The 27,914-nt window shown below is 42.6% G+C and overlaps 1 protein-coding gene across 9 annotated transcripts in view; it reads left to right on the top strand.

Annotated features, from left to right (window-relative positions):
* Positions 1–2,342: 2,342 nt before the first annotated feature.
* The window catches only part of grin1a (glutamate ionotropic receptor NMDA type subunit 1a), a 39,805-nt gene continuing 14,233 nt past the window's right edge, over positions 2,343–27,914 (top strand). For 5 of the 9 annotated variants that reach the window (XM_090234548.1, XM_021602515.3, XM_090234545.1 and 2 more), the window contains exons 1-19: positions 2,343–4,209; positions 7,201–7,335; positions 7,717–7,893; positions 10,893–10,955; positions 11,667–11,764; positions 12,055–12,176; positions 15,225–15,399; positions 15,543–15,687; positions 15,926–16,012; positions 17,450–17,588; positions 18,008–18,135; positions 18,773–18,937; positions 19,083–19,201; positions 19,573–19,685; positions 25,170–25,318; positions 25,585–25,742; positions 26,249–26,410; positions 26,680–26,789; positions 27,688–27,833. In XM_090234548.1, the coding sequence (XP_090090674.1) occupies positions 3,961–4,209; positions 7,201–7,335; positions 7,717–7,893; positions 10,893–10,955; positions 11,667–11,764; positions 12,055–12,176; positions 15,225–15,399; positions 15,543–15,687; positions 15,926–16,012; positions 17,450–17,588; positions 18,008–18,135; positions 18,773–18,937; positions 19,083–19,201; positions 19,573–19,685; positions 25,170–25,318; positions 25,585–25,742; positions 26,249–26,410; positions 26,680–26,789; positions 27,688–27,833 (2,640 nt within the window). In that variant the 5' untranslated portion in view covers positions 2,343–3,960. The remainder of the gene's footprint in view (positions 4,210–7,200; positions 7,336–7,716; positions 7,894–10,892; positions 10,956–11,666; positions 11,765–12,054; positions 12,177–15,224; positions 15,400–15,542; positions 15,688–15,925; positions 16,013–17,449; positions 17,589–18,007; positions 18,136–18,772; positions 18,938–19,082; positions 19,202–19,572; positions 19,686–25,169; positions 25,319–25,584; positions 25,743–26,248; positions 26,411–26,679; positions 26,790–27,687; positions 27,834–27,914) is intronic. The other 4 variants (XM_090234550.1, XM_021602517.3, XM_090234549.1 and 1 more) reach the window with 1 other exon arrangement.

Genomic DNA, 27,914 nt, shown 5'->3' with positions numbered 1-27,914 from the left:
TTCATGACACCCGTGTTATGAAAGGTTACTTTATATGACGTATACATTAATGTAGTTATTTAAACCAATTGAGAAGCCTGAGGCAGGGGTAATGTCCCTCCCCCTTTAAGATGTTGTCATTGATCTGAATACAATTTCATATTTAAGAAATCTATTGAATAAATGAATCCTACAGACGAAGAACCATATGTACTAAGAGTTTTGTTTCCATTCCTGAGGAAACCACACACTTCATAAAAGGACAATGTGTTTACTATGCCTAATTATGATACAGTGCATTTGGAAAGTATTCAGACCCACTGACTTTTTCCACATTTTGTTACTTTACATCCTTATTCTAAAATATATTAAATTAAAAATGTTCCTCATGAATCTACACAAAATACCCCATAACGGCAAAGTGAAAACAGTAAAAAAAAAAGAATAATACCTTATTTACATAGGTATTCAGACACTTTGCTATGAGACTCGAAGTTGAGCTCAGGTGAAACCTGTTTCCGTTGATCATCCTTGAGATGTTTCTTCAACTTGATTGGAGTCCACCTGTGGTAAAGTCAATTGATTGGACATGATCTGGAAAGGCACACACCTGTCTATATAAGGTCACACAGTTGATAGTGCATGTCAGAGCAAAAACAAAGCCACGAGGTCGAAGGAATTGTCCGTAGAGCTCCGAAACAGGATTTGGGCACAGATCTGGGGAAGGGTACAAAAACATTTCTGCAGCATTGAAGGTCCCCAAGAACACAGTGGCCGCCATCATTCTGAAATGGAAGAAGTTTGGAATCACCAATACTCTTCCACCCAGCCAAACTGAGTAATCAGGGGAGAAGGGCCTTGATCAGGGAGGTGACCAAGAACCCGATGGTCACTCTGACAGAGCTCCAAAGTTCCTCTGTGGAGATGGGAGAACCTTCCAGAAGGACAACCATCTCTGTAGCACTCCACCAATCAGACCTTTATGGTAGAGTGGCCAGATGGAAGCCACTCCTCAGTAAAAGGCACATGACAACCCGCTTGGAGTTTGCCAAAAGGCACCTAAAGACTCCCAGACAATGAGAAACAAGATTCTCTGGTCTGATGAAACCAAGATTGAACTCTTTGGCCTGAATGCCAAGCGTCATGTCTGGAGGAAACCTAGCACCATCCCCACGGTAAAGCATGGTGGTGGCAGCACCATGCTGTGGGAATTTCTTTCAGCGACAGTTACCGGGAGACTAGTCAGGATCGAGGGAAAGATGAACGGAGCAAGGTACAGAGAGATCTTTGATGAAAATCTGCTCCCTAGCCCTCAGGACCTCAGACTGGGGCAAATATTATCCTTCCAACAGGACAACGACCCTAAGCACACAGCCAAGACAACGCAGGAGTGGCTTCGTCTCTGAATGTCCTTGAGTGTCCCAGCCAGAGCCCGAACTTGAACCACATCGAACATCTCTGGATAGACCTGAAAATAGCTGTGCAGCAAAGCTATCCATCCATCCTGACAGAGCTTGAGACGATCTGCAGAGAAGAATGAGAGAAACTCCCCAAATACAGATGTGTCATGCTTGTAGCATCATACCCAAGAAGACTCGAGGCAGTAATTGCTGCCAAAAGTGCTTCAACAAAGTACTGAGTAAAGAGTCTGAATACTTATGTTAGTGATATTTACGTTTTTTTTATATATATCAATTAGCAGAAATGTCTAAAAAAATGTTTTTGCTTTGTCATTATGGGGTATTGTATGTAGATTGATGAGGGATAAAACAATTTAATAGAATAAGGCTGTGACCTAACAAAATGTGGAAAAAGTCAAGGAGTTTGAATACTTTCTGAAGGCACTGTATATCATCTCTAGCCTATTTGTGTGCCTCTCATAGAGGGCCATCTCTGCGTTCGTAATTTATAATTCAGTAGACAGTTTGATCAATTGTGACCTCATTTCCAAAATGTCTCTTTCATTTGAAAATATATGTGCACATGACATTTACATTTGCCAAACACACAACAGGGCTCACAGATTATTTCCTGCTAAATGAAAAATTCATTGACTATTGATTAAAGGAGATAAAACAGATTAGATTTAACCACTAATCATCTCGTTTATAAACAGCCCATCCCTTTTACAACCCTGATTGACCTTATACAGTGAGGGAAAAAAGTATTTGATCCTCTGCTGATTTTGTACGTTTTCCCACTGACAAAGAAATGATCCGTCTATAATTTTAATGGTAGGTTTATTTGAACAGTGAGAGACAGAATAACAACAAACAAATGCAGAAAAAGGCATGTCAAATATTTAATAAATTGATTTGCATTTTAATGAGGGAAAATCTTTTTTTCCCTCACTGTAGGCTAGTTAACCCAGAAACATCAGATTTGTCTGGGAAACATGTGGGGTTTAATGTGGGCAGAAATATGATAGGCTATTGGCAGGCCTACATTCCAATTGCAATGGCATTTTGTCTAAATGAACCTAGGCTAGGCTACTATGCTTGATCAGTTTTCCAGTGTGATGTGCATAAAAGTAATAGCTGTGCCATAAGGTATTTTATGTTCAGTAAATGTGTTAGGTAATATGAATTTTCTGAAATGTAACACTGTGGAGAGAGAGAGGCTTGTTTCCTAGGTTACCAGGATGGTTGAAAATTTGCTTAGCAAGACGGATATTATTGTGCCTCACATGGTTACTTGGACACTTGGTTCCCTCTCTCCATTCAGACATTTCAAATGACATTACCCGACTCCACAATCGGACAAAACATCTAGCAAGTATAGACATCTGTCAATACAAATTAGATAAAACGACACATTCATGTCACACTTTTGGAATTAGTCAAGATAAAATAGTTTATTCGACACTAATTTTAGATACAACTCAATAAATTATTCAGGCATTTTTATCTCTATATTTCCCCATGTCAGGGACTTGCAGTAGACAAGCGTCATAAAAGTACTGTGGTTATGTTGGAGCGTTGGAGGTTTGCAAGATTTGCAAGGTTGAAATATGGATAACATGGTTACATAATTGATTGGATGTTTGGATTTAAAGGGGGGAGGTGTAACCTAAAATGGGTGGTCCTGGTCCACCTGGGTATGTGGAATTATGTTGATTTACAGTGCGAGCCAGTTCAACTGAGACCGGCGACCCATTTCAGCGCAATGAGCATGCAGGCTCGGGTCCATCTACTCGGTGCGCTGTAGCAATGCGGTTGGAGAAAAAAAATCACATATTGGAATCATCTGGGTCACTGGATTATTGAGGTGTCAATTTTCATCAATTATTTTCAATTATTTTTGTTCTGACACACAAATGCTTTCTTGATTGTCATTGATCCCCTATTCATAATCTAAGATGCGTGTCCTATAATGAATAACATAATTGATGAGATGTTGAAAACAAGATACATTTATGTTCTGTGATTAGCTTCATTTGTTTTATTTACTTTTCATTCTAGCAGCATAAGGTCAACGCAAAATCAAAAGGTAGACGGCGGAAGCGCGCACCACTGCGCGGGCACAGCTGTCAGCACCAAGGACAGCCGCAGCCCCAAGCGTCGCATCAGTCTGATAATCACTTCACAGCAAAGCCCCGCACAGAGCCCACGGAGGACCGGGAGAGCGATACACAGCGCATAAAGGAAAACGCATACACCGCAAAATATGCTCTGACTCGTTTCTATCGACATTGGAAAAAAGAAAATGGTGGAAATTGACAAAGAAAATCAAAATGTTTGAAGAAAGGCTGCTGACAATTACGAAGATAATCCAACAGCGGTTGAGGTCCTGACCATGAACATTCCTCCGCATTTCCCATAAATCAGCTGTCCAGATTTTCCACACTGTCTAGGGGGACGGACGGTGGTTCCAGTCTTTTTAACCGGGTGAACCGTGCAGTTCAGAAGCCGGGAAAACCGACCCGCCAACACGAGGGAGAGACGCAACCGGGGTCCTCTGTGCGGTTTGATCGTTCACACGATGCGTCTGTTTCTGCTGGCGGTGTTCCTCTCGTGCTCCTGTGCGCGGGGCGGCTGCGAACCGAAGATAGTGAACATCGGAGCAGTCCTGAGTCAGAAGAGGTACGAGCAAGTCTTTAAGGATGCGGTGACCCAGGCGAATCAGATCTACGGGAGAGATAAATTCAAGTTGACCGCCATCTCCGTAACGCACAAACCCAACGCTATCCAGATGGCTCTCTCCGTCTGCGAGGACCTCATCTCTAACCAGGTATCTCAGGAGGGATCCGTTGTCCCTGCATGTCCCTGCATGGGTGTTAAATGATTAATTGCCTAATTAGATGAGTCATTTAGCCATCTATTCTATGCAAAATGTCCATCATATCAATCAGAACCATTTATAAGGCTAAAATGATTATGAAGCCTACTATATTTAAGCTGTGCAAATTAGTATGAGGCCTATGCACACTATTGGGAGGGAAATGAATCGTCCTTTTTAGTGTGATGCAGCATCATCCTGTGTCTGTTTCAAGTGAACTGGCTGACGTGAGTAATAGGGCAGATGAGATCGATATATTGTGATCAGTGACCACTTAATTTGCAATAAACAGACAATGCTGATTATAACCTCAATGCCTGCCTGTGAAACACTGTGCCAGATTGAGCTGACTGCATTTTATATATTTTCCTAAACGAAACGTGTAATTTGTTACACAATTTTAATAATCAATACAGCAATGTCGTTGCTCTCACAATATCTCTTAGAGCCTAGCCCTTTAGGCTATGATAACAATACTATGAAACTGCGTCCTTTTCAGAGATCCGTCACCTCTGGTATTACCATCGAGCTTCCGAAAGAAAATGGAAGCTGAAATGAAATTATATGTCAGATATGCATATGACGTTGTTACATAAACAGTAGACTATGTAATGAGTAACTACCAAACCTGAACTTGTGGCCTAACATGAAAAGTAAATGGCCTGAAAATGGTCTGTTGGACGTGGCCAAATCTCTATCCCCATATCTGTATCTTATTAGCCAGACAAAGCTACGTATTCAAGGGTTAATATAACCAATTCAATCAGATATGCTTTAACGACATCGGCATAGCAGTTGTTTTGGTGGTATTAAGAGGTGGAACTGCATTGTCAAATCCACAAGCAGCTCCTGGCATTACATCTAAAGCAGACATTGCCATTGGCTGCAAGGAGGTGCATTAACAGAAATCCCATGCAGTCTTGTTTACATGTTCGAACACTGGATTACACTGATTAGGATGATAGAAATTCTCCTAATTTTGTTTAATTATTTTTAAATTTGAGCGTAATTATTTCTATATTGCCTACACTTTCTCATTCTGAACTTCTAACATGAGTGAGGCGGGTGTGGCCTCACGACAATGATTGCAAGAGCAGCTGCTCACCATTTTGACAGCTATGGGGGTGTCTGCTATTGCCAATTAATGCTTGATGTGATTGAATCCAGGCCTAAATCACATCCAAAAGTTATTATTTTATGATAGCAGTTAGAAATGGAAAATCTATTTAGCTTTTAGCTAAAAAGCTAAGGGTCAAAAACACAGATTTGTGGGGGATGAGAGGCCAACTCCACTTCAGTGTGCACAGCTGCAAATCCACTGAAATGAACTAACTAACCAAGAGTGAAATCAGTGACTCATCAGGTATACTGCGAGGTTCTGGCATTTAGACCCTTGTTCAATTTACCCAGAGTCAGATGGACTCGTGGGATACCAGTTTTATTTCTCTGTGTGCAGTATGAAGGAAATTAGCAGGACTTTCACGAGCCAATGCTAACTAGCGTTAGCTCAATGTGTTAGCATTGGTTTGTAAAACTACAGCTAATTTTTCTTTTAAATGTATCCACGAGTTCATCTGACAACAAGAGATTAAATGCCAGAATCTGTCAAGTATCCCTTTTAACAATGAAATTGTTTTACTGTTTTTATTTTCACCGCTGACATTGCCGCATGCGTAACGGCCCACTGCATCAAAGCATTTGGGGGGTAGCAGTTGTGGTGCATGTCTGGCTGGTCTGACCTTATGTCACCAACCTTATTAGGAGAGAAGGGCGTTTAGTTTGTATTATGTCAAATTAAGATTTGGTCATTTGAAATTGATAGTTTTAACTGTTTGGTTCATGTTCATTGCTAGAGATTAATGCAGACTGATGTTGTATTGGTTAGGCACATGAGTGTATGGTATGCAATTGGAAAGACTGGAAAGAATAACTGGCTTTTTCACTTGAAGTGCGATTCTTCTTTAGGTCATTATAGCTATTGCTCAGGACATGTGAATACAACTTTTGCAATTTAATCCTAGCAATGAAAACAACATTCATAAGTTATGTATTGTGATGTTATCCCTTTGAGAGTTGTTCCAACACTGAAACACATTACTAAAATCCTGGTCCATCACATTCACATTAAGCTTTACGTTGCTTTGGAAAGCAGCAATATCATGTTGTGAAGAGAGCTGAGGTGTGGAACACCGTCTCCCCCATCTCTCTTTCAAATTCTCACACTCTCTTTCACACACAGACGCACACGCAAACCCACACAGACACACACACGCAAACACACACAGACACACACACGCAAACACACACAAACACACACACGCAGACCGTGTCCCTGGTCCTCTTCATTGTAATGATTGTAATTGACAGAAATTGTTACGTTACAAACATATCTCCCTTCGTTCCACAACATCTGAGTTCCATTCATCATCACAGAGGGCTTCAGGAATGAGAAACGTGTCAGTATTCTACATGTCAAATGCAGGAAACCGTGTCTGGTAACTGCATAGATGGAGATCTAACCATGTGAGAGACTCAATGAGAGGGTCAATGACTGATGGTAGATGCCTGGAAGCACTCTCTGGATGGAAGACCTCATTTGAGGCCCAACCATACGGGCTGCACGCACTAAACCATCATGCCTGCATGGTTTTTTTCTGCCTCAGTTGGATCAATGTTCCATTTTCAAGAATCCTATTAATCTAAGAATTGATATACAGTTGCGCAGTAAAAAGATGTTTGTAGAGTGCCATTCAGCTTTGAGCCAAATAAATATCTATCTACTTAGCAGTCATATTGCTAAATGAGGATGGTTTAAGAGGAGAAAGCTGATATGACATTTCCATGTCGCAATGATGAATCAATATTCCATACACTTTTTTTTATCCTTTCAACTCTCTGTACAGGAAGTGTGGTTATCTTTCATTCCCATACTTGTGTCTGCAGGTGTATGCCATCCTGGTGAGTCATCCTCCCCAGTCCAATGACCACCTCACCCCCACGCCTGTGTCATACACCGCAGGCTTCTACCGCATCCCTGTGGTGGGCCTCACCACGCGCATGTCCATCTACTCCGACAAGGTGAGAAATTAAAAAGAGAGAGAGAGGGAGGGAGGTAGGGAGTGAGAAGAGAGAGAGTAAGAGATAGAGAGGGGAAGAAGAAAGATGGGATAGACAGAGAAAGAGAGAAAGAGAGAGAGTGAGAAGAGAGAGAAAGGGAGACAGAGAGAGAGAGAGAGGAGGGAGGGAGAAGAGAGAGAGAGAGAAGGGGGAGGGGGAAATGATGGAGAGGTCCCTGGGAATGGAAACCGATAAGAGAGACCTATTCTACTCCACTACTTGGCTAGCTGCCAAAATAGCTAATGTAAGGCCTTATGAATATGTTAAAAATGTCACCAAAACTGTGAATGACTAGCAAGTAACTTCCTCTCACTCATTCTTCTTCATTTTCTTTCTCCTCAGAGTATCCACTTGTCCTTTCTGCGGACTGTCCCCCCGTACTCCCACCAGGCTCACGTGTGGTTCGACATGATGCGAGAGTTTCGATGGAACCACATCATCCTGATTGTCAGCGATGACCACGAGGGGCGGGCCGCGCAGAAGAGACTGGAGACCCTACTGGAGGAGAGGGAAACAAAGGTGAGATGCTCGGGCTCGCAGGACCCCTAGTGCGTGTGACTGTGTGTGTGTGTGTGTGTGTAGTCTTTGTTTAACTCTCAAAGGCCTTCTATGTACTATATGTAACTGTTTTCCTTTATTTTGTGTGAACACATTTCTCACTGACCATTGTGTAAACATTGGCTAACATCAAAATGCTAGAGACATCTACAGCGTCTAATGTGGTCTGATCTGAGTACATCTTTTACTCATCTCATGTTGCTTTTCACCATAGTCAAATTCTCCTGTGCCAATCCACAACGGGAGCCAAATAGCACACTTTAACCTGGGGCGTTGCAAAACATCAATGACTCTCAAACATAATGATGGTCCAGAGATCCTTCATGTATATTTGTGTTGTGATCTTACGTGTGTAAGGAAAGGAGATCATCTCCTTTCATAAAGTGTTGCATGGTTGACATGCAGTATATCAGATTGTCCTGAGACACTGTCTGAGAGACATATCTTTAGTTTTACTATATGTACATCCTTTAGCAGACACTTACAGGAGCAACGTACAGGAGCAACGTACAGGAGCAACGTACAGGAGCACCTAACTGCTCAAGGGCACATCAACATATTTTTCACCTAGTCGGCTCAGGGATTCACACCAGCATCCATTAGTTTTGCCTGCCGGCAAGGTCCTTGTCCTTGTCAGATAATGGACTGTGAGACCATGCAAGTGAAATGACACACATAAATGTTGTAACCATGAGCATAATTTTAGCCCATAGTCACCTCTGGCTCTGAGGCTGTGTTACTTGGAATGTAGCTAGCTCATTAATAAATGTGCTGATCCACCTAAAGCCTCAAACAGACCGGTGATCATGTTCCCTGAAGGAAAAGAGAAGGAACAATTAACACATCGTTGAACATACATTTAGTATGTTTCACCTCAAGATGTAGTTAAGGCTGTTTGTAATTAATGCGTGTTCTCTTCAGGGACTCCTTCCTGTAATTGTGTGACGGAGTGAAATGAGTCCTGATTTGAAGAGTAATTTAATCAGAGGCTGATGAAATGGTTCATTTGACACATGCTCATGATAATCCACACCAAAGGGAGATGGGACATTTTAAACACGTTGTGGTTAATCAGTTACTCAGACATGATCAAGATTGATTAGGAGTTACTAAGTATAGTTTATGTCGATAAATCATCTTGTTATTAAGGATTATGACTTAATTGAATCGTATGTATGACTTTACCTGTGGAGTGGTATTGTCTATGGTAAAGACCTACATTACTGTAGATGAAAGAATAGTTGGTTAACTGATAGCTCCTTGTTCCTTCCTTCCTGGAATCCATCTTGTCCGCCCTAGACTATCTCTCTCTCTCTTATATACTGCCATAAACAGAGATTGGATAGATTTACAGTTACCAGATTGAAGGAATCTATCAATGTCACAGAAACCTTGATATGGTAGACACTACGATATGACGATGTAAGGCAGTATCTGTGTTCCCACAGTTAAAAGCTTGGACTGTGATTTTATCATTGGTTGTAAGAAATTACTCAGCTAGCCAGGCTGGCAGAATGTTTGTCACATTTAGGGAGATGTGTCATTTCCTCCTTAATGAGAAATATTCTAGTTATTCACATTTTATATTCTGTATCGTGCAGACTATTCACACTGTAGGTCTTTGCAGGTTTATATGCTGTGCTGCTGTGACAAGCCACAGAGACAATTTGATGGGGTTCTCTAGCACAGCTGGTAGAGAGACTCTTCTAGCTGTAATGGATTCAGTTAGAATACTAACATTAGTGACACAACATACAATATCATACTAGACTGAATAAGCAAAAATAGGGCAGTCAGAGAGGAAATCCTTGGTGAAAACAATGGCAGTCATCTAGACATTTTTTGTTTGTTGCCTAGGCATTATAATGCCACACAGAGTTAGCTGCAAGGTGGTGGAGGGCTAGAGAAAAATCCATTTGGGTTTTTACTTTAAAGTCATTTAGCAGACACGGTTATCCAGAGCCACTTACCTGATCAATTAGGCATAAGTGCCTTGCTCAAGTGCACAGGCAGAGTTTTCACCTAGTCGGCTCAGGGATTCAAACCAGCAACCTTTTGGTTACTGGCCCAACGCTTTTAACCGCTAGGCTACCTACAAGATGAGTTGATTTATATTCTAAATAAGGACCGTAGTCCCAGTTTGATTAATGCTTGTTTTGCAATGTTATGATTCATGAGTGTGCACTGACCATGACACAAGACATTATCATGCAACATTTGGAAAGGGAAGCCGTGTTTTACAGAGCAGCGCTGACCACAACAACCTCAGATTACATTTGAGGCAAAACTGTTCTTTATTCCTTTCAAAGAAGTGTGAATACAATGGAGGAAATGGGATTTACTTCAGATTTGCTTGTCAGGCAGTATAATGAACCAATGTGTCAGAGTCACTGTAGCATTTGGGTAGCGGAGGACGTAGACCCAGAGCGCTCTGCCTCCCAACGGTCTGAGCTGAGAGTTCAGGCATCAGGGTAGGCAGGTCTATCAAGCAGAAGATGCTATGTTTAACTGCGAAATGGCTCCCTAAGGCAAAGAGACTGCCTTGTGACTCCTTTCACAATATACAGGAGCAGAGTGGAATTCAAAATGGAGAGAACCTTAGGGGCATTAGTTTGCAGAATCAGACTTTTTACGTGTTGGGATTGCTTTGATCTGGAACATAGACCTCTCAATCTAATTGTTGTACAGAGAGTATGACTGTTTCTGGTCCAATGCTGGACGATGGTTTAAGGGTCTTGGCTTGTATTTGAAAGGTGGTGAATAAGGGCATATGACATAGCAGTAAATAGGATTGCTAGTGGTCAATCGGCTGTCATTGATGTTTTTTGCAAGCCCCAAGGGATCCCAATTTGAAGCAGAAAAGTTGGAGATTTGTTGGAATGCTTTACTGCGATCCATTTTCAACTGTTTATAATATTCTTCTGTGTCTGCATATTTTCTCTGTGCACATTACTCATCAGAATAAAAAAAGGAACTATGAAAACCTCGACCAACTGTCCTATGACAACAAGCGAGGACCTAAGGTATATTTGCATGGTCAATGCACGCCGCCCACCAACTTTTCAAACGTAGCAACTAGAAACCAGCCCAAGCAGTCACCAGCCGACCCAGAAATGCCCCTATCTTGGAAGCACGTGTTTCTTTTTACTTTGAGGCATTATTCCTATGATTTCACAGAAGAATGGTTTTGTTATGGAAAGACTATAATTTTCCGTAAAAAAAATAAAGAAATGAACAGCGCTCCGCTTCTATCATATTACTTTTTTTCCTTCAACTAAAGGAATGCATGTTCTAAACCAAACAAAAAAATATTGCAAGTTTATTCCTTTGTGGAGATCCGGTAGTGTGGGACAAAACACTTTCCCAGATTACTACTCCCTCCTGTTTTGTAGCACCTCTAGTTTTCAACCGTTTTTGGTTGGGGGAAAGGTTCCCCTCACTCCCCTTCACCTGTTTTTAGTTACTGGTTGCATTGACCTTCTTCTCCCCCCTATCTAACATGCACGTCCTTCTTTGGAGCCTTGATAACCCTCAGTTTGCATGCGAAAAATGCAAACGTTTTTTTCCCCTCAAAGCTTTTTTTTAGTTGAGCCGATTTCCATGGATCGCTTTCCTTTTTTCCTCTCTCTCTTTTTCAACAAAAATCAACAAAACCTAACACAGGTAAAGAGACAGCGTGGTTTCTGAGGTGGGGGTAAGTAGCTGGCTTGACTTATTTTGTGCCCCGATCACAGGCAGAGAAAGTCCTCCAGTTCAGCCAGGAGACTAACTTAACTGCTCTGCTTCTGGAGGCCAAAGAGCTGGAGGCTCGTGTCATCATCCTCTCCGCCAGGTGAGACTACAGCACCTCCCATTTGTCTCATCAGTCCCCTCCCATCATAGCTGACCTGCCTCTACTACTGAATCTAGTTCATTCTGATCACGATCCTTAACCTAAAATGATCATAAGTCCTTTTCCCGGCTCCTAATTAGAACACAACTGGATTTACAGTGACACTTTTTTACATACTTTTACTGCTAAATGCTGGCATGATATCACACAGTAGTGATTTACTGCAATGATTTGCGTTTAGATGAAAGATAAGTAACCACGCCTGTGTCACTTAACATCTCTGTTTTCAGTGAAGAGGACGCTGCTGCAGTTTACAAGGCTGCCCGTTTCCTCAACATGACGGGCTCGGGTTACGTGTGGCTGGTGGGAGAGCGGGAGATGTCGGGTAAAGCCCTGAGTGAGGCACCAGATGGTACGTACCGTACGCTGCTACCCAACAGCCACTCGGAAAACACTTCATAACGCTGGATTTTTTCTGGAGTCACCTTTATTTAACCTCTATGATTAGGGAGACAACCATAGACGAAGGATTCATTGTTTTACGAACAATGTATCATGTGTGATCATTTGTTGAGTGTTAAGCATTTAAACGTTTAAGCATTTGATATGTTTAAAGGTTTTAAATGAGTCACAGTAGTTTACACTATAAGCTCTTAAGATACAGTGTTAGGTCCTGTATCTCTGAACCTATTTCTTTATCTATAGTCATAACTATTGATAGGTTAACCCGTACATACAGTGAGTTTCTTAAAAAGATATGTTGGGTTATCCAAAGCTTCCCGCGCTGCCTTTATTGTACTATCCTGACATATTAATAGCTTGGTTCTCATGAGTTTATAAAGGGAGTTTTTCAACCCCCACATTGAAGTGTAACTGAAATAGAATGGTAAGCTACAACGGTCTTGCTTATGTCCCGGAGTCTGCACAAGTCTCACGTAATATGTCACTTTGTGGTCACAAACGTAAGCGTCAACCCCAGGCACTCCAACACCCCCTACCCCCATTGTCTTACGTTAGGTGGTGTCACTCCTACATAACGCTCGTCAACCGGTGCAGAGACGGTAAGTAGCGCTATCTGACGTAAGACAATGCTCAGACCTCTCCAGAAAATTATTCGCCAGTAATGTCTAGGGTTGCAAAGCTACCTGTAATTTACCAAAGTTACAGGAATCTTCAGTCATTTTTGTAATTAACAGAAAATCTATGGCAATCTATCGTAACTTTGGTAATTTCTCCATTACTTTCTAGTAGATAGACCATATGGTTCAAGAGAAAATATACTTAATAACGAAAAAAGCATCTAATCAACAATGGCATTAATTACCGTGCAACTCTTCCAACTATTGACTGCCACCAGTTTGACGCCAAAACATTCACAATAAATATACATATTGACAAAGTAAAATAAGTGTATAAAGAATATTTCATGCTGAAACCTTCATATTATACACCAATTGTATTCACTAAGTTGATGGTTTATATTTAAGATGATTTACAGCTTTGTCATTTTATTTTTTATTTTAAAATCATCTATTTGAATTATTTCATAAACAGTATATATATACAAAGTATGTGGTCACCCCTTCAAATGAGTGGATTCGTTTATTTCAGCCACACCTGTTGCTGACAGGTGTATAAAATCAAGCACACATTCATGCAATCTCCATAGAGAAACATTCGCAGTAGAATGGCCTTACTGAAGAGCTTCATCATAGGATGCCACCTTTCCAACAAGTTAGTTCATCAAATTTCTGACCTGATAGAGCTGCCCGGGCAACTGTAAACGTTGTTAATGTGAAGTGGAAATGTCTAGGAACAACAATGGCTCAACCTCGAAATGTTAAGCCACACAAGCTTACAGAACCGGACCACCGAGTCCTGAAGCAAGTAGCGCATAAAAATCATCTTTCCTCGGATGCAACACTCACTACCGAGTTCCAAACTGCATCTGGGAGCAATGTCAGCACAAGACCTGTTCGTTGGGAGCTTCACAAAATTGGTTTCCATGGCCGAGATGCCGCACACAGGCCTAAGATCACCATGCACAATGCCAAGTGCCAGCTGGAGGGATGTAAAGCTCGCTGCCATTGGACTCTGGAGCAGTAGAAATGCGTTCTCTGGAGTGATGAATCATGCTTCACCATCTGGCAGTTCGATGGACAAATCTGGTTGTGGCGAATGCCAGGAGAATGCTACTTGCCCCAATGCAGAGTGCCAACTGTAATGTTTGGTGAAGGAGGAATAATGGTTTGCATGACAATGCTTTGTGCACAAAGCGAGGTCCATACAGAAATGGTTTGTCGAGCTCGGTGTGAAAGAACTTGACTGGTCTGCACAGAGCCCTGACCTCAACCCCATCGAACACCATTGGGATGAATTGGAACTCCGACTGCGAGCAAGGCCTAATCGCCCAACATCAGTGCCCGACCTCTCTAATGCTCTTGTGGCTGAATGGAAGCAAGTCCCCGCAGAAATGTTCCAACATCTAGTGGAAAGCAACCCAATAAGAGTGGATGCTGTTATAGTAGCAAAGGGGGGGACCAGCTCCATATTAATGCCCATGATTTTGGAATTAAATGTTTGACGAGCAGGTGTCCATAGACTTTTGGTCATATAGTGTATTTTACATGCGATAAGGCCAGAGAGAGAGAGCCAGAGATAATTACAGACGATTGTGGTAATCGGAAGTACCCAAAAGGGCCACTAGATGTCTTCTGATAGATTACATAAAATCCTTGAAAGATACTGCAATTCTGGTAGTTTACTGGTGAACTAGTAATATACCAATATACCCCCCCCCCTCCCCCCATTGCAACCCTAGTCATGTCCATGTCTCAGCACCTGTTGCTGTCTTAAACTCACCTCTGTGGCTTCTTTCAAGAGTCTGTAAGACTACCGGACCAAATGCAATGAAAAGACTTAGCTGAAGTTGGATTGTTGATGTGATTTGTATATCAATTCTCTAATATAGTTGATGTAAGTTTGTTTGGTCCCTCACATACACTATAGCTTTCTGATTGTGGTATTTTCCAACCTAACCCCTATAAAATGGGTGATAGAATTGAATCGATCCAACTTCAAGGTACTCTTTTTTTCATGCTGGGAAAAGTTCACTAACAACCTCAAAATATGAATCCATTCCTCTCTGATGATGTTGCCTCTTCTCAGAAAGGAATAAAAAGAAAATCAGCTAAAATCTATTTTGATCATGATGAAGGTCATGGTTCAAAGACATCCAGTGCTTGTTTGTTCCAGTACTGGATGATTAAAATTGCTTTTACAAATAGAGCAACAGAGAGCGTGGTGCTGGATCGAAACTTGCGGTTGGACCTTTTCTCAGGATGGCTGAACATGAGGTTCCTATACGTTTTTATTGTGTGTATTGCAAAAGAATCCGAGTGGTTGGTAGCCTAGCAGGTCACTGATTGGCTTTGTGCTGCTGTTGGCGTGATGTGAGCAGGTCTCATCGGCCTCCAGCTCATCAACGGCAAGAACGAGTCGGCCCACATCAACGACGCAGTGGCAGTGGTGGCTCAGTCCATCCAGGAGCTCTTTGAGAAGGAGAACATCACGGAGCCGCCCAGAGGCTGTGTGGGAAACACCAACATCTGGAAAACCGGGCCCCTCTTCAAAAGGTATATTTATAAAGTCATGATATATTGTAATTCAGGAAGACACACACGTACACACATACACACACATACACACACACACTTTCTCACTCTGTCTATTTCCCTACACTATCACACTCACATTTACTTTAATTTCTCTGTCTCAGGGTTCTGATGTCATCAAAGTACCCAGAGGGCCTCACTGGACGTGTGGAGTTCAATGACGATGGCGACAGGAAGTACGCTCACTACAGCATTCTCAACTACCAGAAGAGTCGACTCATTCAAGTCGGGATTTACAATGGAACACAGGTAACTTTACTGCAAAAGTCATTCTCGCTATTTCTACTGTGATCTTCCTATCTTTTGCTATTACAGCTCTCTATTAAGCAGTACGCATGGTAATTAGAAAGCAGTGGTTTTATTAGCTAAATGCTAAGCTGTAGCTAAAGCAGCTGACTCTTTCGTATTGGACTCCCTTGTGTTTGGGCCTCATCAGCTCCACACATTATGTCAACACTCCTCTAATCGTGGTGTCATGACCCTGTAGGTGGTGATGAATAATCAGAGGAAGATCATCTGGCCGGGGGGAGAGACAGAGAAACCGCGGGGCTTTCAGATGTCCACAAGACTAAAGGTACCGCATTTCACCCTCCTCAAACAATGATGTTCACGATATACAGTGCACTCAGAAACTATTCAGACCCCTTGACTTTTTCCACATTTTGTTACGTTACAGCCTTATTCAAAAATGTATTAAATTGTTCCCCCCCCCCCTAATCAATCTATACACAATGACAAATGACAAAGCAAAAACAGATTATTAGAAATGTTTGAAAATGTCTAAAGTATCACATTTACATAAGTATTCAGACCCTGTACTCAGTACTTTGTTGAAGCACCTTTGGCAGCGGTTACAGCTTTGAGTCCTCTTGGGTATGACACTACAAGCTTGGCACACCTGTATTTGGGGAGTTTCTCCCATGCCAGATCAGGTTCAAGTCCGGGCTCTGGCTGGGCCACTCAAGGACATTCAGAGGCTTGTCCCGAAGCCACTCCTGCGTTGTCTTGGCTGTGTGCTTAGGGTCGTTGTCCTGTTGGAAGGTGAACCTTTGCCCCAGTCTGAGGTCCTGATTGGTGGAGTGCTGCAGAGACGGTTGTCCTTCTGGAAGGTTCTCCCATCTTCACAGAGGAACTCTCGAGCTCTGTCAGAGTGACCATCGGGTTCTTGGTCACCTCTCTGACCAACGCCCTTCTCCCCCGATTACTCAGTTTGGCTGGGTGGAAGAGTATTGGTGGTTCCAAACTTCTTCCATTTAAGAATGATGGAGGCCACTGTGTTCTTGGGGACCTTCAATGCGGCATACCTTTCCCCAGATCTGTGCAATCCTGTCTTGGAGCTCTACGGACAATTCCTCCGACCTCATGTATTTTGCTCAGACATGCACTGTAAACTGTGGGACCTTATATAGACAAGTGTGTGCCTTTCCAAACCATGCCCAATCAATTGAATTTACCCCAGATGGACTGCAATCAAGTTATAGAAACATCTCAAGGATGATCAATGGGAAGAGGATTCACCTGAGCTCAATTTTGAGTCTCATAAAAAAAGGGTCTGAATACTTATCCAAATAAGGTATTTCAGTTTTTTGTTTTTAATACATTTGCAAAAATCCTGAAAACCTGTTTTTGCTTTGTCATTATAGGGTATTATGTGTAGATTGATGAGGAGTAAAAAATATATGTATTTTAGAATAAGGCTGTAACGTAACAATATGTGGAAAAAGTCAAGGGGTCTGAATACTTTCCGAATGCACTGTATATGTAAAGTAAAGCAATGCTTTATATCTTACAGAATCTTCAATGTAATGGGTCTGCGCAGGATTCTTTCTCTATCCTTCTATCTCTTTTTCTCTCTCGCCATCATTTCTACCATGGGTATGTGTGTGTGTGTTTTATGTGTTCCTTGAGGAGGGGTTGTTGTCCGGAGGGTTGGTGATGTAGAGCTCCCTCAGGGTCAGTGTGAGCTAAAGCCCACTGTGTGATAAACAGCGTTCTCTCCCTTCTGTTATAGATAGTGACCATACACCAGGAGCCCTTTGTGTATGTGAAACCCACTGAGCAGGATGGAACCTGCAAGGAGGAAAAAACCTTAAATGGAGTGGCAGATATTAAAAAGGTGATCTGCACTGGACCAAATGAGACCATCCCAGGTAACACAGCAGGGACGTTTAAGATATCACTGTGCTTTTACTACGCCCGCTAAGTACCAACTGGAAATGCATACATATATATACAGTAGGTATCTATATATGTATGCATGTAGCTGAGTGTGCCTTTGTGTGATTGTTGGCATATTGGTGTGTGTGTGTGTGTGTTTATGTGTGTGTGTGTGTGTGTGTGTGTTAATGTTTGCAAACAGTGTGGGCATGTGCCAGCCTGTGTTTAGTGTGTGAAGTCTGTTTGCAGTGAACATGTGTGAAGCTATGTTATTGTATGTGTGATTTTGGTTGAACAGTGTGTGTGTGTACTGTTTGGGCATGTCTGGTGTTATTCAAAAATATTGAAAAAGAAAGAGAGGGATTTCCTCCAGATTGATTGTAACTTGCAACCCTCTGCTGGTTGGTTACAGGACGTCCAATTGTACCTCAATGTTGTTATGGATTCTGTATCGATCTACTTATCAAGTTGGCCGGAACCATGAACTTTACCTATGAGGTGCACCTGGTGGCTGATGGGAAATTTGGAACACAGGAGCGGGTCAGTTCCTATAGATACTCAGAGTTCACTCTAGATAGAAAACCTCACTGGCCCAAAATGTATTGACCAACGATTGTCTATTTACATACATTTATATTAGATTTTATTATGTTAAGTTATGAAGCAAATCATATCTCCTATCTCGGAGATGTGCTTTTTGAATTAAGTTCATGCATTTGTAACGTTTAGAAAATTACACAGAATCATCTTACAGTATGTTACTGAACTCACAAAAATGGTTTTGTTTGACATAATCACTAACTTTCCCTAAATCACTAACTAAAAGCAGTCCGAGAGAGCCATGGAAACCTAGGGTCCGACTACATTGGGGACTTTAGCTCCGTGTTAGAGGGACAAGTAGGTGGTGAGAGTGAGACCCACGCTGATCTGTCAGGATCTACCGAACAAGCAAGATGAGCTGAATGGAGCTTCTCTGGAGAGCCAAGCTCAGTTACCACGTCTCTGAGCTAGAAAATACCATTTAGACCATTTCTGCTAATATTAATTTGGGTTAAAGGCACAAAGGGTTTTAAGAGAGGGCTCATTTGTTGTTTCTGTTTCTGATAAAAGACACTACATTCTGAAATTCATTGTCATGTTGGGTTAGTTGTTAACCCTTGACGCCCACGTACCACAGGTGAACAACAGCAACAAGAAAGAGTGGAATGGCATGATGGGAGAGCTCCTGGGGGGTCTGGCAGATATGATTGTTGCCCCGCTGACGATAAACAACGAACGAGCCCAGTACATCGAATTCTCCAAACCTTTTAAGTACCAAGGCCTAACCATCCTCGTTAAAAAGGTATGTTCCCAAATTCCCCCCAAAATGTATGAAGAGTGTGAATTGAAAATGTATCCAGACTACACCTGATATAGTCCTCATTGCAGATGGGGTGGTAGTAGACTGCAAGTGGTTAGTGAATGACTGTTGGTGCTGTGTGTTACAGGAAATCCCTCGCAGTACACTGGACTCGTTCATGCAGCCGTTTCAGAGCACACTGTGGCTGCTGGTGGGTCTTTCGGTGCATGTGGTGGCGGTGATGCTTTACCTACTAGACCGGTTCAGGTACAAGGGGATCCGTGTGTGTGTGTGTGTGTGTGTGTGTGTGTGTGTGTGTGTGTGTGTGTGTGTGTGTGTGTGTGTGTGTGTGTGTGTGTGTGTGTGTGTATTTGTGTGTATTTGTGTTTGTGTGTGTGTGACATACTCTACCTCTGCTTATGCTCCAGACCTCTCCAGATCTTCTCTCACTGGGGTCGAGGGGACAGAGGTGAAGACTGGCTCCAGTCATTCCACTGTTCTGTTCATCTGGCCTTCTCTTTCTGTGCTCTATCTTGCTCTTGCTTTGCCACTCACAGACTCTCCTTGTCTGGGGTTGCCAGGGATTTCGTCTCTGTCTGCTTGTGTATGTCTCACTTCATATCCTGCTCTCTCTCTAGCCCGTTTGGGAGGTTTAAAGTAAACAGTGAAGAAGAAGAAGAAGATGCCCTCACCTTGTCGTCAGCCATGTGGTTCTCCTGGGGAGTGTTGCTTAACTCCGGTATTGGGGAAGGTAGGAGAATACTATCAGTAAAGGCCAGATTTACTAATACAATAGTTACTTATCTAGCTACTTAGTGTACTATTTCTACAAATACTATACAGATCCGTTTGTGATACTGATACTGATACTCAATGGGCAAAAACTGTTGTTCTGTTCCCACATCATTTCTACCCCAAAAATCAATGTGATGACGTTGAATCAACGTGGAATTCAATTGGATTTGCAAAGAGTCATCAACATAAAGATATTTCATGTTTTTGTTACCCAACTTAACCTAAATCCAATGACATGGTGAAATGTTTTGTTGATTGCACATTGAATTTACGTTAGTTGACAACTCAATCAAATGTACATCAAAACTAGACGTTGAACTGACGTCTGTGCCCAGTGGGCATTAACAGTATAAATATTAGTATTGCACGTCGATAAATAATGTAATATTTGAGAGACGCTATCCCATACAGTACTAGTCAAAAGTTTGGATACACCTACCTATTCTTTATAGAGACTATGAACTACTTTGTAGAATAATAGTGAAGACACCAAAGCTATGAAATAACACATATGGAATCATGAGGTAACCAAAAAAGTGTTAAACAAATCAAAATACATTTTATATTTGAGATTCTTCAAAGTAGCCACCCTTTGCCTTGATGACAGCTTTGCACACACTTGGCATTCTCTCAACCAGCTTCACCTGGAATGCTTTTCCAACAGTCTTGAAGGAGTTCCCACATATGCTGAGCACTTGTTGGCTGCTTTTCCTTTACTCTGCGGTCCAACTCATCCCAAACCATCTCAGTTGGGTTGAGATTGGATGATTGTGGAGGCCAGGTCCGCTATGCAATCTGGTTTCCGAGCTTGTCACGGGTACACCTCAGCCACGCTCAAGGTCTTAAACGATATCATAACTGCCATCGATAAAAGACTGTACTGTGCAGCCGTCTTCATCCACCTGACCAAGGCTTTCGACTCTGTCAATCACTGTATTCTTATCGGCAGACTCAACAGCCTTGGTTTCCCAAATGACTACCCCGCCTGGTTCATTAACTAGTTCTTAGACAGAGTTCAGTGTGTCCAATTAGAGGTCCTGTTGTCCGGACCTCTGGTTGTTTCTATGAGGGTGCCACAGGGTTAAATTCTCGGGCTGACTCTTTTCTCTGTATATATCAATGATGTCGCTCTTGCTGCGGGTGATTCTTTGATCAACCTCTACGCAAATGACACCATTCTGTATACTTCTGGCCCTTCTTTAGACACTGTGTTAACAACCCTCCAAAAGAGCTTCAACGCCATACATTACTTCTTCCGTGGCCTCCAACTGTTCTTAAATGCTAGTAAAACGAAATGCATGCTCTTCAACTGATCGCTGCCCGCACCTGCCTGCCTGACTAGAATCACTACTCTGGACGGTTCTGACTTAGAATATGTGGACAACTATAAATACCTAGATGTCTGGCTAGACTGTAAACTCTGCTTACACCAAAGCTATAATTCACTGTATCACAATCACAGTGGGTTAGAAGTTTCCACATTAAGCATCTCCAATCCAAAGTTAAATCTAGAATCGGCTTCCTATTTCACAACAAAGCCTCCTTCACTCATGCTGCCAAACTTACCCTCGTAAAACTTACTATCCTACTGATCCTTGATTTCTGCGATGTCACTTGCAAAATTGCAAAATAACACTCTACTTAGCAAATTGGATGCAGTCGATCACAGTGCCATCCGTTTTGTCACCAAAGCCCCATATACTACCCACCACTGTGACCTGTTAGCTCTCGTTGGCTGGTCCTCGCTACATATTCGTCGCCAATCCCACTGGCTCCAGGTCATCTATAAGTCTTTGCTAGGTATAGCTCCGCCTTCTCAGCTCACTGGTCACCATAGCAACACCCATTCATAGCACATGCTCCAGCAGGTATATTTCACTGGTCATCCCAGACGCCAACACCTCTTTTGGCCGCCTTTCCTTCCAGTTCTCTGCTGCCAATGACTGGAACGAATTGCAAAAATCACTTAAGTTGGAGACTTACAGTTGAAATCAGAAGTTTACATACACTTAGGTTGGAGTCATTAAAACTCATTTTTCAACCACTCCACAAATGTCTTGTTAACAAACTATAATTTTGGCAAGTCGGTTAGGACATCTACTTTGTGCATGACACAAGTAATTTTTCCAACAATTGTTTACAGACAGATTATTTCACTTAATTCACTGTATCACAATCACAGTGGGCTAGACGTTTCCATGCACTAAGTTGAATGATGTCATAGCTTTAGAAACTTCTGATAGGCTAATTGACAACATTTGAGTCAGTTGGAGGTGTACCTGTGGATATATTTCAAGGCCTACCTTCAAATTCAGTGCTTCTTTGCTTGACATCATGGGAAAATCAAAAGAATTCAGCCAAGACCTTCGAATTTTTTTTTAGACCTCCACAAGTCTGGTTCAACCTTGGGAGCAATTTCAAAAAGCATGAAGGTACCACGTTCATCTGTACAAACAATAGTACAACCTGTTAAGGATATGGCAGACATATGCCCCCTTTGGAGAGATTGGGTACCCCTAGTAAACTGAAAAAAAAATCTGTCAAAAATTGCTAATATATGCAAATACAAATTATTATTGGATAGAAAACACTCTAAAGATTCTAAAACCGTTGGAATTATGTCTGTAAGTATAGCAGAACTCACAGGGCAGGCATTCTTCCAAACTAGTTTTTGTGGCCATGAAAGTTGGAGCAACTTTGACGTCATGGCCCCCACCCTTCCCAACCAGTTATGTTCTCTTCCGCTAGATGTCCTCTTTCAGTAGAGCTTTGAATCGTTCAAATCGAGAATTGACCCTATGGGAGTGAAATTAGTGCGTGCCACGAGAGAATAGGCTGTGCGTAGGGGCGCGAATTGGTCCCAGCCATTCCTTTGTTCCAGCACTCAAGAGAAGGGCAGACGATGGCCGATTGAATTGAAGTTTGTTTTGCGTGTCTAAAACATCATAAAGCTTGCTTCTGCACTTAGTTTGACCTGTTTAGTCGACATATAATATGTAATTTTGAAGTTTTGATGCGCAACTTTTCCGGACCAGAGGACGTTTTGGGTGCATTTCAGCTGATGTTATTAGCAGTAGCTAATACAAAGACGCAAGACTTGAAACCAAACGATGTATTGGGTAAGTATGAAGCCTTCCAGAACATTCTGAACGAAGACCATCGAATGTAAGGGAATATTTATGCTTAAATCTGTCTTTCTGTTGACTCCAACATTACGTAGAAATGTAGCTTGGAACTGAGCGCCGTCTCAGCATATAGAATAGTGTGCGATTTCTGTAACGTTAAAAATAAATCTAACAAAGCGGTTGCATAAAGAAGCAGTGTATCTTTCTAACTATATGTAGAACATGTATATTTAGTCAAAGTTTATGATGTCTATTTACATTATCTTGCCGCGCTACCTAGATTTCCTGCGGGCATTTTTGAGTAATTTCTGAACGTGAACTCACTGTAAATGGACATTTATGGATATAAATGGCATATTATTGAAAAAAAAAAATGTACTGTGTAACATGTCATATTACTGTCATCTGATGAAGATTTTCAAAAGGTTAGTGAGCGATTTATTTTTTAATCCTGCGTTTGTTGATTGCATGTTTTGGCTATTCAAATGAGCTGTGTCTGGTGGTGGTTTTACATATATATGTGCTATGTTTTCGCCGTAAAACATTTTAGAAATCTGACTTGCTGGCTAGATGAACAAGGTGTTTATCTTTCATTTGAGCTATTGGACTTGTTAATGTGTGGAGGTTAAATATTTTTAAGAATATTTTTGCGTTCCATGCGCCACCGTTTCAGCTGAACGTGGGAGGGTTGATTCCCAATTGGGAACCAATATCGTAGACAGGTTGTATAAACACCATGGGACCACGCAGCCGTCATACCGCTCAGGAAGGAGACGCGATCTGTCTCCTAGAGATGAACGTACTTTGGTGCGAGAAGTGCAAATCAATCCAAGAACAACAGCAAAGGACCTTATGAAGATTATGGAAAAAACAGGTACAAAGGTATCTATATCCACAGTAAAACGAGTCCTATATAGACATACCCTGAAAGACCGCTCAGCAAGGAAGAAGCCACTGCTCCAAAACCGCCATAAAAAAGCCAGACTACGGTTTGCAACTGCACATGGGGACAAATATCATACTTTTTGGAGAAATGTTGTCTGGTCTGATGAAACAAAAAAATAACTGTTTAGCTATAATGACCATCGTTATGTTTGAAGGAAAAAGGGGGAGGCTTGCAAGCCGAAGAACATCATCCCAACCGTGAAGCACGGGGGTGGCAGCATCATGTTGTGGTGGTGCTTTGCTGCAGGAGGGACTGGTGCATTTCACAAAATAGATGGCATTATGAGGTAGGAAAATTATGTGGATATATTGAAGCAACATCTCAAGACATCAGTCAGGAATTTAAATCTTGGTCGCAAATGGTTCTTCCAAATGGACAATGACCCCAAGCATACTTCCAAAGTTGTGGCAAAATGGCTTAAGGACAACACAGTCAAGGTATTGGAGTGGCCATCACAAAGCCCTTACCTCAATACTATAGAAAATTTGTTAGCAGAACTTAAAACGCGTGTGCGTGCATGGAGGCCTACAAATCTGACTCAGTTACACCAGCTCTGTCAGGAGGAATGGGCCAAAATTCACCCAACTTATTGTGGGAAGCTTGTGGAAGGCTACCCGAAACGTTTTACCCAAGTAAAATAATTTAAAGGCAATGCTACCAAATACTAATTGAGTGTATATAAACCTCTGACCCACAGGGAATGTGATGAAAGAAATAAAAGCTGAAATAAATCATTCTCTCTACTATTGTTCTGACATTTCACATTCTTAAGAGAAAGTGGTGATCCTAACTGACCTAAAACAGGGAATTTGTACTATGATTAAATGTCAGGAATTGTGAAAAACTGAGTTTAAATGTATTTGGCTAAGGTGTATGTAAACTTCTGACTTCAACTGTATATCTCCTTCACTAACATTAAGCGTCAGCTGTCAGAGTAGCTTACTGATCGCTGCTGCTGTACACAGCCCATCTGTAAATATCCCATCCAACCAACTACCTACCTCATCCCTAAATTGTAATTACCTCACCACTATTGGCCTATTTATTGCCTTACCTCCTTACTTTATTTGCGCACACTGTGTACAGTTGTAAATGAGATATTGTTCTCAACTGGCCTTCCTGGTTAAATAAAGGTTAAATAAAAAAAATAAAAAAATATAAACTGTATTTTGAATTGTTTAACACTTTTTTGGTTACTACATAGTTCCTTCCGTATGTGTTATTTCATAGTTTTGATGTCTTCACTATTATTCTACAATGTAACCTTGAATGAGTAGGTGTGTCCAAACCTTTGACCTGTACTTTACTTTCAATATGTTGTCTCATAGAGTGAACGTGTTCTAACTTTTTATGGGCTTTGCTTATCCAGGCGCGCCGCGCAGCTTCTCAGCGAGAATCTTGGGCATGGTGTGGGCCGGCTTTGCCATGATCATAGTGGCATCGTATACTGCCAACCTGGCTGCCTTCCTGGTGCTGGACCGGCCTGAGGAGCGCATCACCGGCATCAACGACCCGAGGGTGGGCATCAAGAAGTAGTCCTGCTTTAAATACATATAGATACTCTTTCAGTACATCTCTACCTCCATAACCTGTGGATATTAGGTAGCATACTGTAAAATGTGTGGAAGTTTAGCGAGGTGCGCAAGTTATTGGGGGTGAAAATACTGTAAAGTAAGTGGTTGTGCAGTGTCAAAATGTTGAATTTTTCCAGATTTCCAGAATTGGTAAAGTGTATGTGAGTGTTGAATGTAATGTTCCTTCCAACCCTCCCTATCCTTCAACAGCTGAGGAACCCATCAGACAAGTTCATCTACGCCACTGTGAAGCAGAGCTCTGTGGACATCTACTTCCGGCGGCAGGTGGAGCTTAGCACCATGTACCGCCACATGGAGAAGCACAACTACGAGAGTGCCGCTGAGGCTATCCAGGCCGTGCGCGACAAGTGAGTCCTGGCCGGGCCGGCCTGGCCTGGGCGTGTCGGCCGGAACTGGTCAGATAGTCAGTGAGGTCAGAGAGAAAGAGAGAGGGCCAGTCAGTCAGACCTGGGGGTTCTGGACCTCTGGATCAGCGAGACACAGAGGGTCTTACTGCAGCGTTCCCTCTGGTCCAGGCCCATCATCCAGCCAAGACAGAACCAGGCTCAGACTCAGAGCAGGGCCGCATGCACTGTGTCAATAGCGTTCTAAAGTTGAGCTAATGTTGAGCTGAGGAGCACCCTTTTTCAGGCTTTATCCAAGACGAGCGTCTTTGAGGTGGGGAATCCAATGGGGGACGCGCCGTCGTCCGTCCGGCATTGGATTTCATTTTTCAAGCGGCGGTAGACATGGATGGTAATGCTGATTCACACGCTTTGTGTGGCCAAAGGGGAGCCTTAAATGTGTGTTGTGACAATCACTGTACTGTTGCACCGTAACCCCCTCCTCCCCCCTGCCTCCCTCCCCCCAACAGCAAGCTGCATGCTTTCATCTGGGACTCTGCGGTGCTGGAGTTTGAAGCCTCGCAGAAGTGCGACCTGGTGACCACGGGAGAGCTGTTTTTCCGTTCGGGCTTTGGCATAGGCATGCGCAAGGACAGCCCCTGGAAACAGAATGTGTCCCTGGCCATTCTCAGGTCTGTCCCAGCCCAAGCAGCATTGTTTTTATGTTGTTCTTTTTTTTCTCTCTTTTTATTTTCCTTTTTTGACCATCCGACACCGCTGTGTCAGCTCTCTTCTCTCTCTGTATCTCCCCATTCCTGCCCTTTGTCTGTCTGTTAGTCTATCAGTCAGTCTGGTGTTTGTCGTCTGTGTTACCAGCATTCTGGGATTTCTCTTCTGGAGTGTATGGCTTGGCTTTTTGTTAACTGTCTTACCTCTTTGCCCACTCCCCCCACCCCTGCAGTTCCCATGAGAATGGATTCATGGAAGATCTAGATAAAACCTGGGTGAGATACCAGGAGTGTGACTCACGGAGCAATGCCCCAGCCACACTCACCTTTGAGAACATGGCAGGTAGGGTTTCCCTTTTGGGTTTTGAGAAACCTAAAAGTGATTGGACAAAAACTGCAGTGGTAAGGTAGACTGTAGCCTTTTTTTGTCCAATACCTTTTTTTCCTGTATTTTTTTTGTTACTTGAAGTGTGTTAAAGTTGTTTGTTGTGGTTTACTGTTGTTATACACTGAGTGTACAAAACATTAAGGACACCTGCTCTTTCCATGACATAGACTGACCAGGTGAATCCAGGTAAATGGGTAAATGCTATGATTACTTATTTATGTCACTTGTTAAATCCACTTCAATCAGTGTAGAGGAAGACAATTGAGACAATTGAGGCATGGATTGTGTATGTGTGCCATTCAGAGGGTGAATTGGCAAGACAAAGTATTGTAGTGCCTTTGAACAGGGTATGATAGTAGGTGACAGGCACACCAGTTGGTGTCAAGAACTGCAACTCTGCTGGGTTTTTCACGCTCAACAGTTTCCCGTGTGTATCAAGAATGGTCCACCACCCAAAGGACATCCAGCCAACTTGACACAACTGTGGGAAGCATTGGAGTCAACATGGGCCAGCATCACTGTGGAACGCTTTCAACACCTTGTAGAGTTAATGCCCCGGCGAATTGAGGCTGTTCCGAGGGCAAGAGAGTTGTGGGGGGTGCAAGTCGAAATATTAGGAAGGTGTTCCTAATGTTTTGTACACTCAGTTTTGTTGTTATAGCCGTGATCCTAATATAAACTTGCAAGGTTTGCAGCGGACAGTGTGAAGTGGAAGCAGGTCGAGGAAAGGACGGGCAACCGTTGACGTATAGACTAGATTCACACAGACACAGTCATGGTCAGTGGGTTGCGGCTGAGTGTCAGAGTGGCGACTCACCACCCATCCCTGTGTCTGTCTGTCTCTGTCTGACAGGAGTGTTCATGCTGGTGGCTGGAGGCATAGCAGCAGGGATCTTCCTCATCTTTATTGAGATCGCCTACAAGCGACACAAAGACGCCCGAAGGAAGCAGATGCAGCTGGCCTTTGCGGCCGTCAACGTCTGGAGGAAGAACCTGCAGGTATGGCATCTCTTTCCCCCCGTAAGCACTGGCACCCGGGGGGGGAAGGGCAGAGATGGGCTGAGACACGCCCAGCATAGC

The sequence above is a fragment of the Oncorhynchus mykiss genome, chromosome 5, assembly GCF_057628025.1.
Source record: "Oncorhynchus mykiss isolate SJ-2025 chromosome 5, ASM5762802v1, whole genome shotgun sequence".
NCBI lineage: Eukaryota > Metazoa > Chordata > Actinopteri > Salmoniformes > Salmonidae > Oncorhynchus > Oncorhynchus mykiss.
Note: the sequence above shows the minus strand (reverse complement) of the source record. Positions and strands in the feature narration are given on the sequence as shown.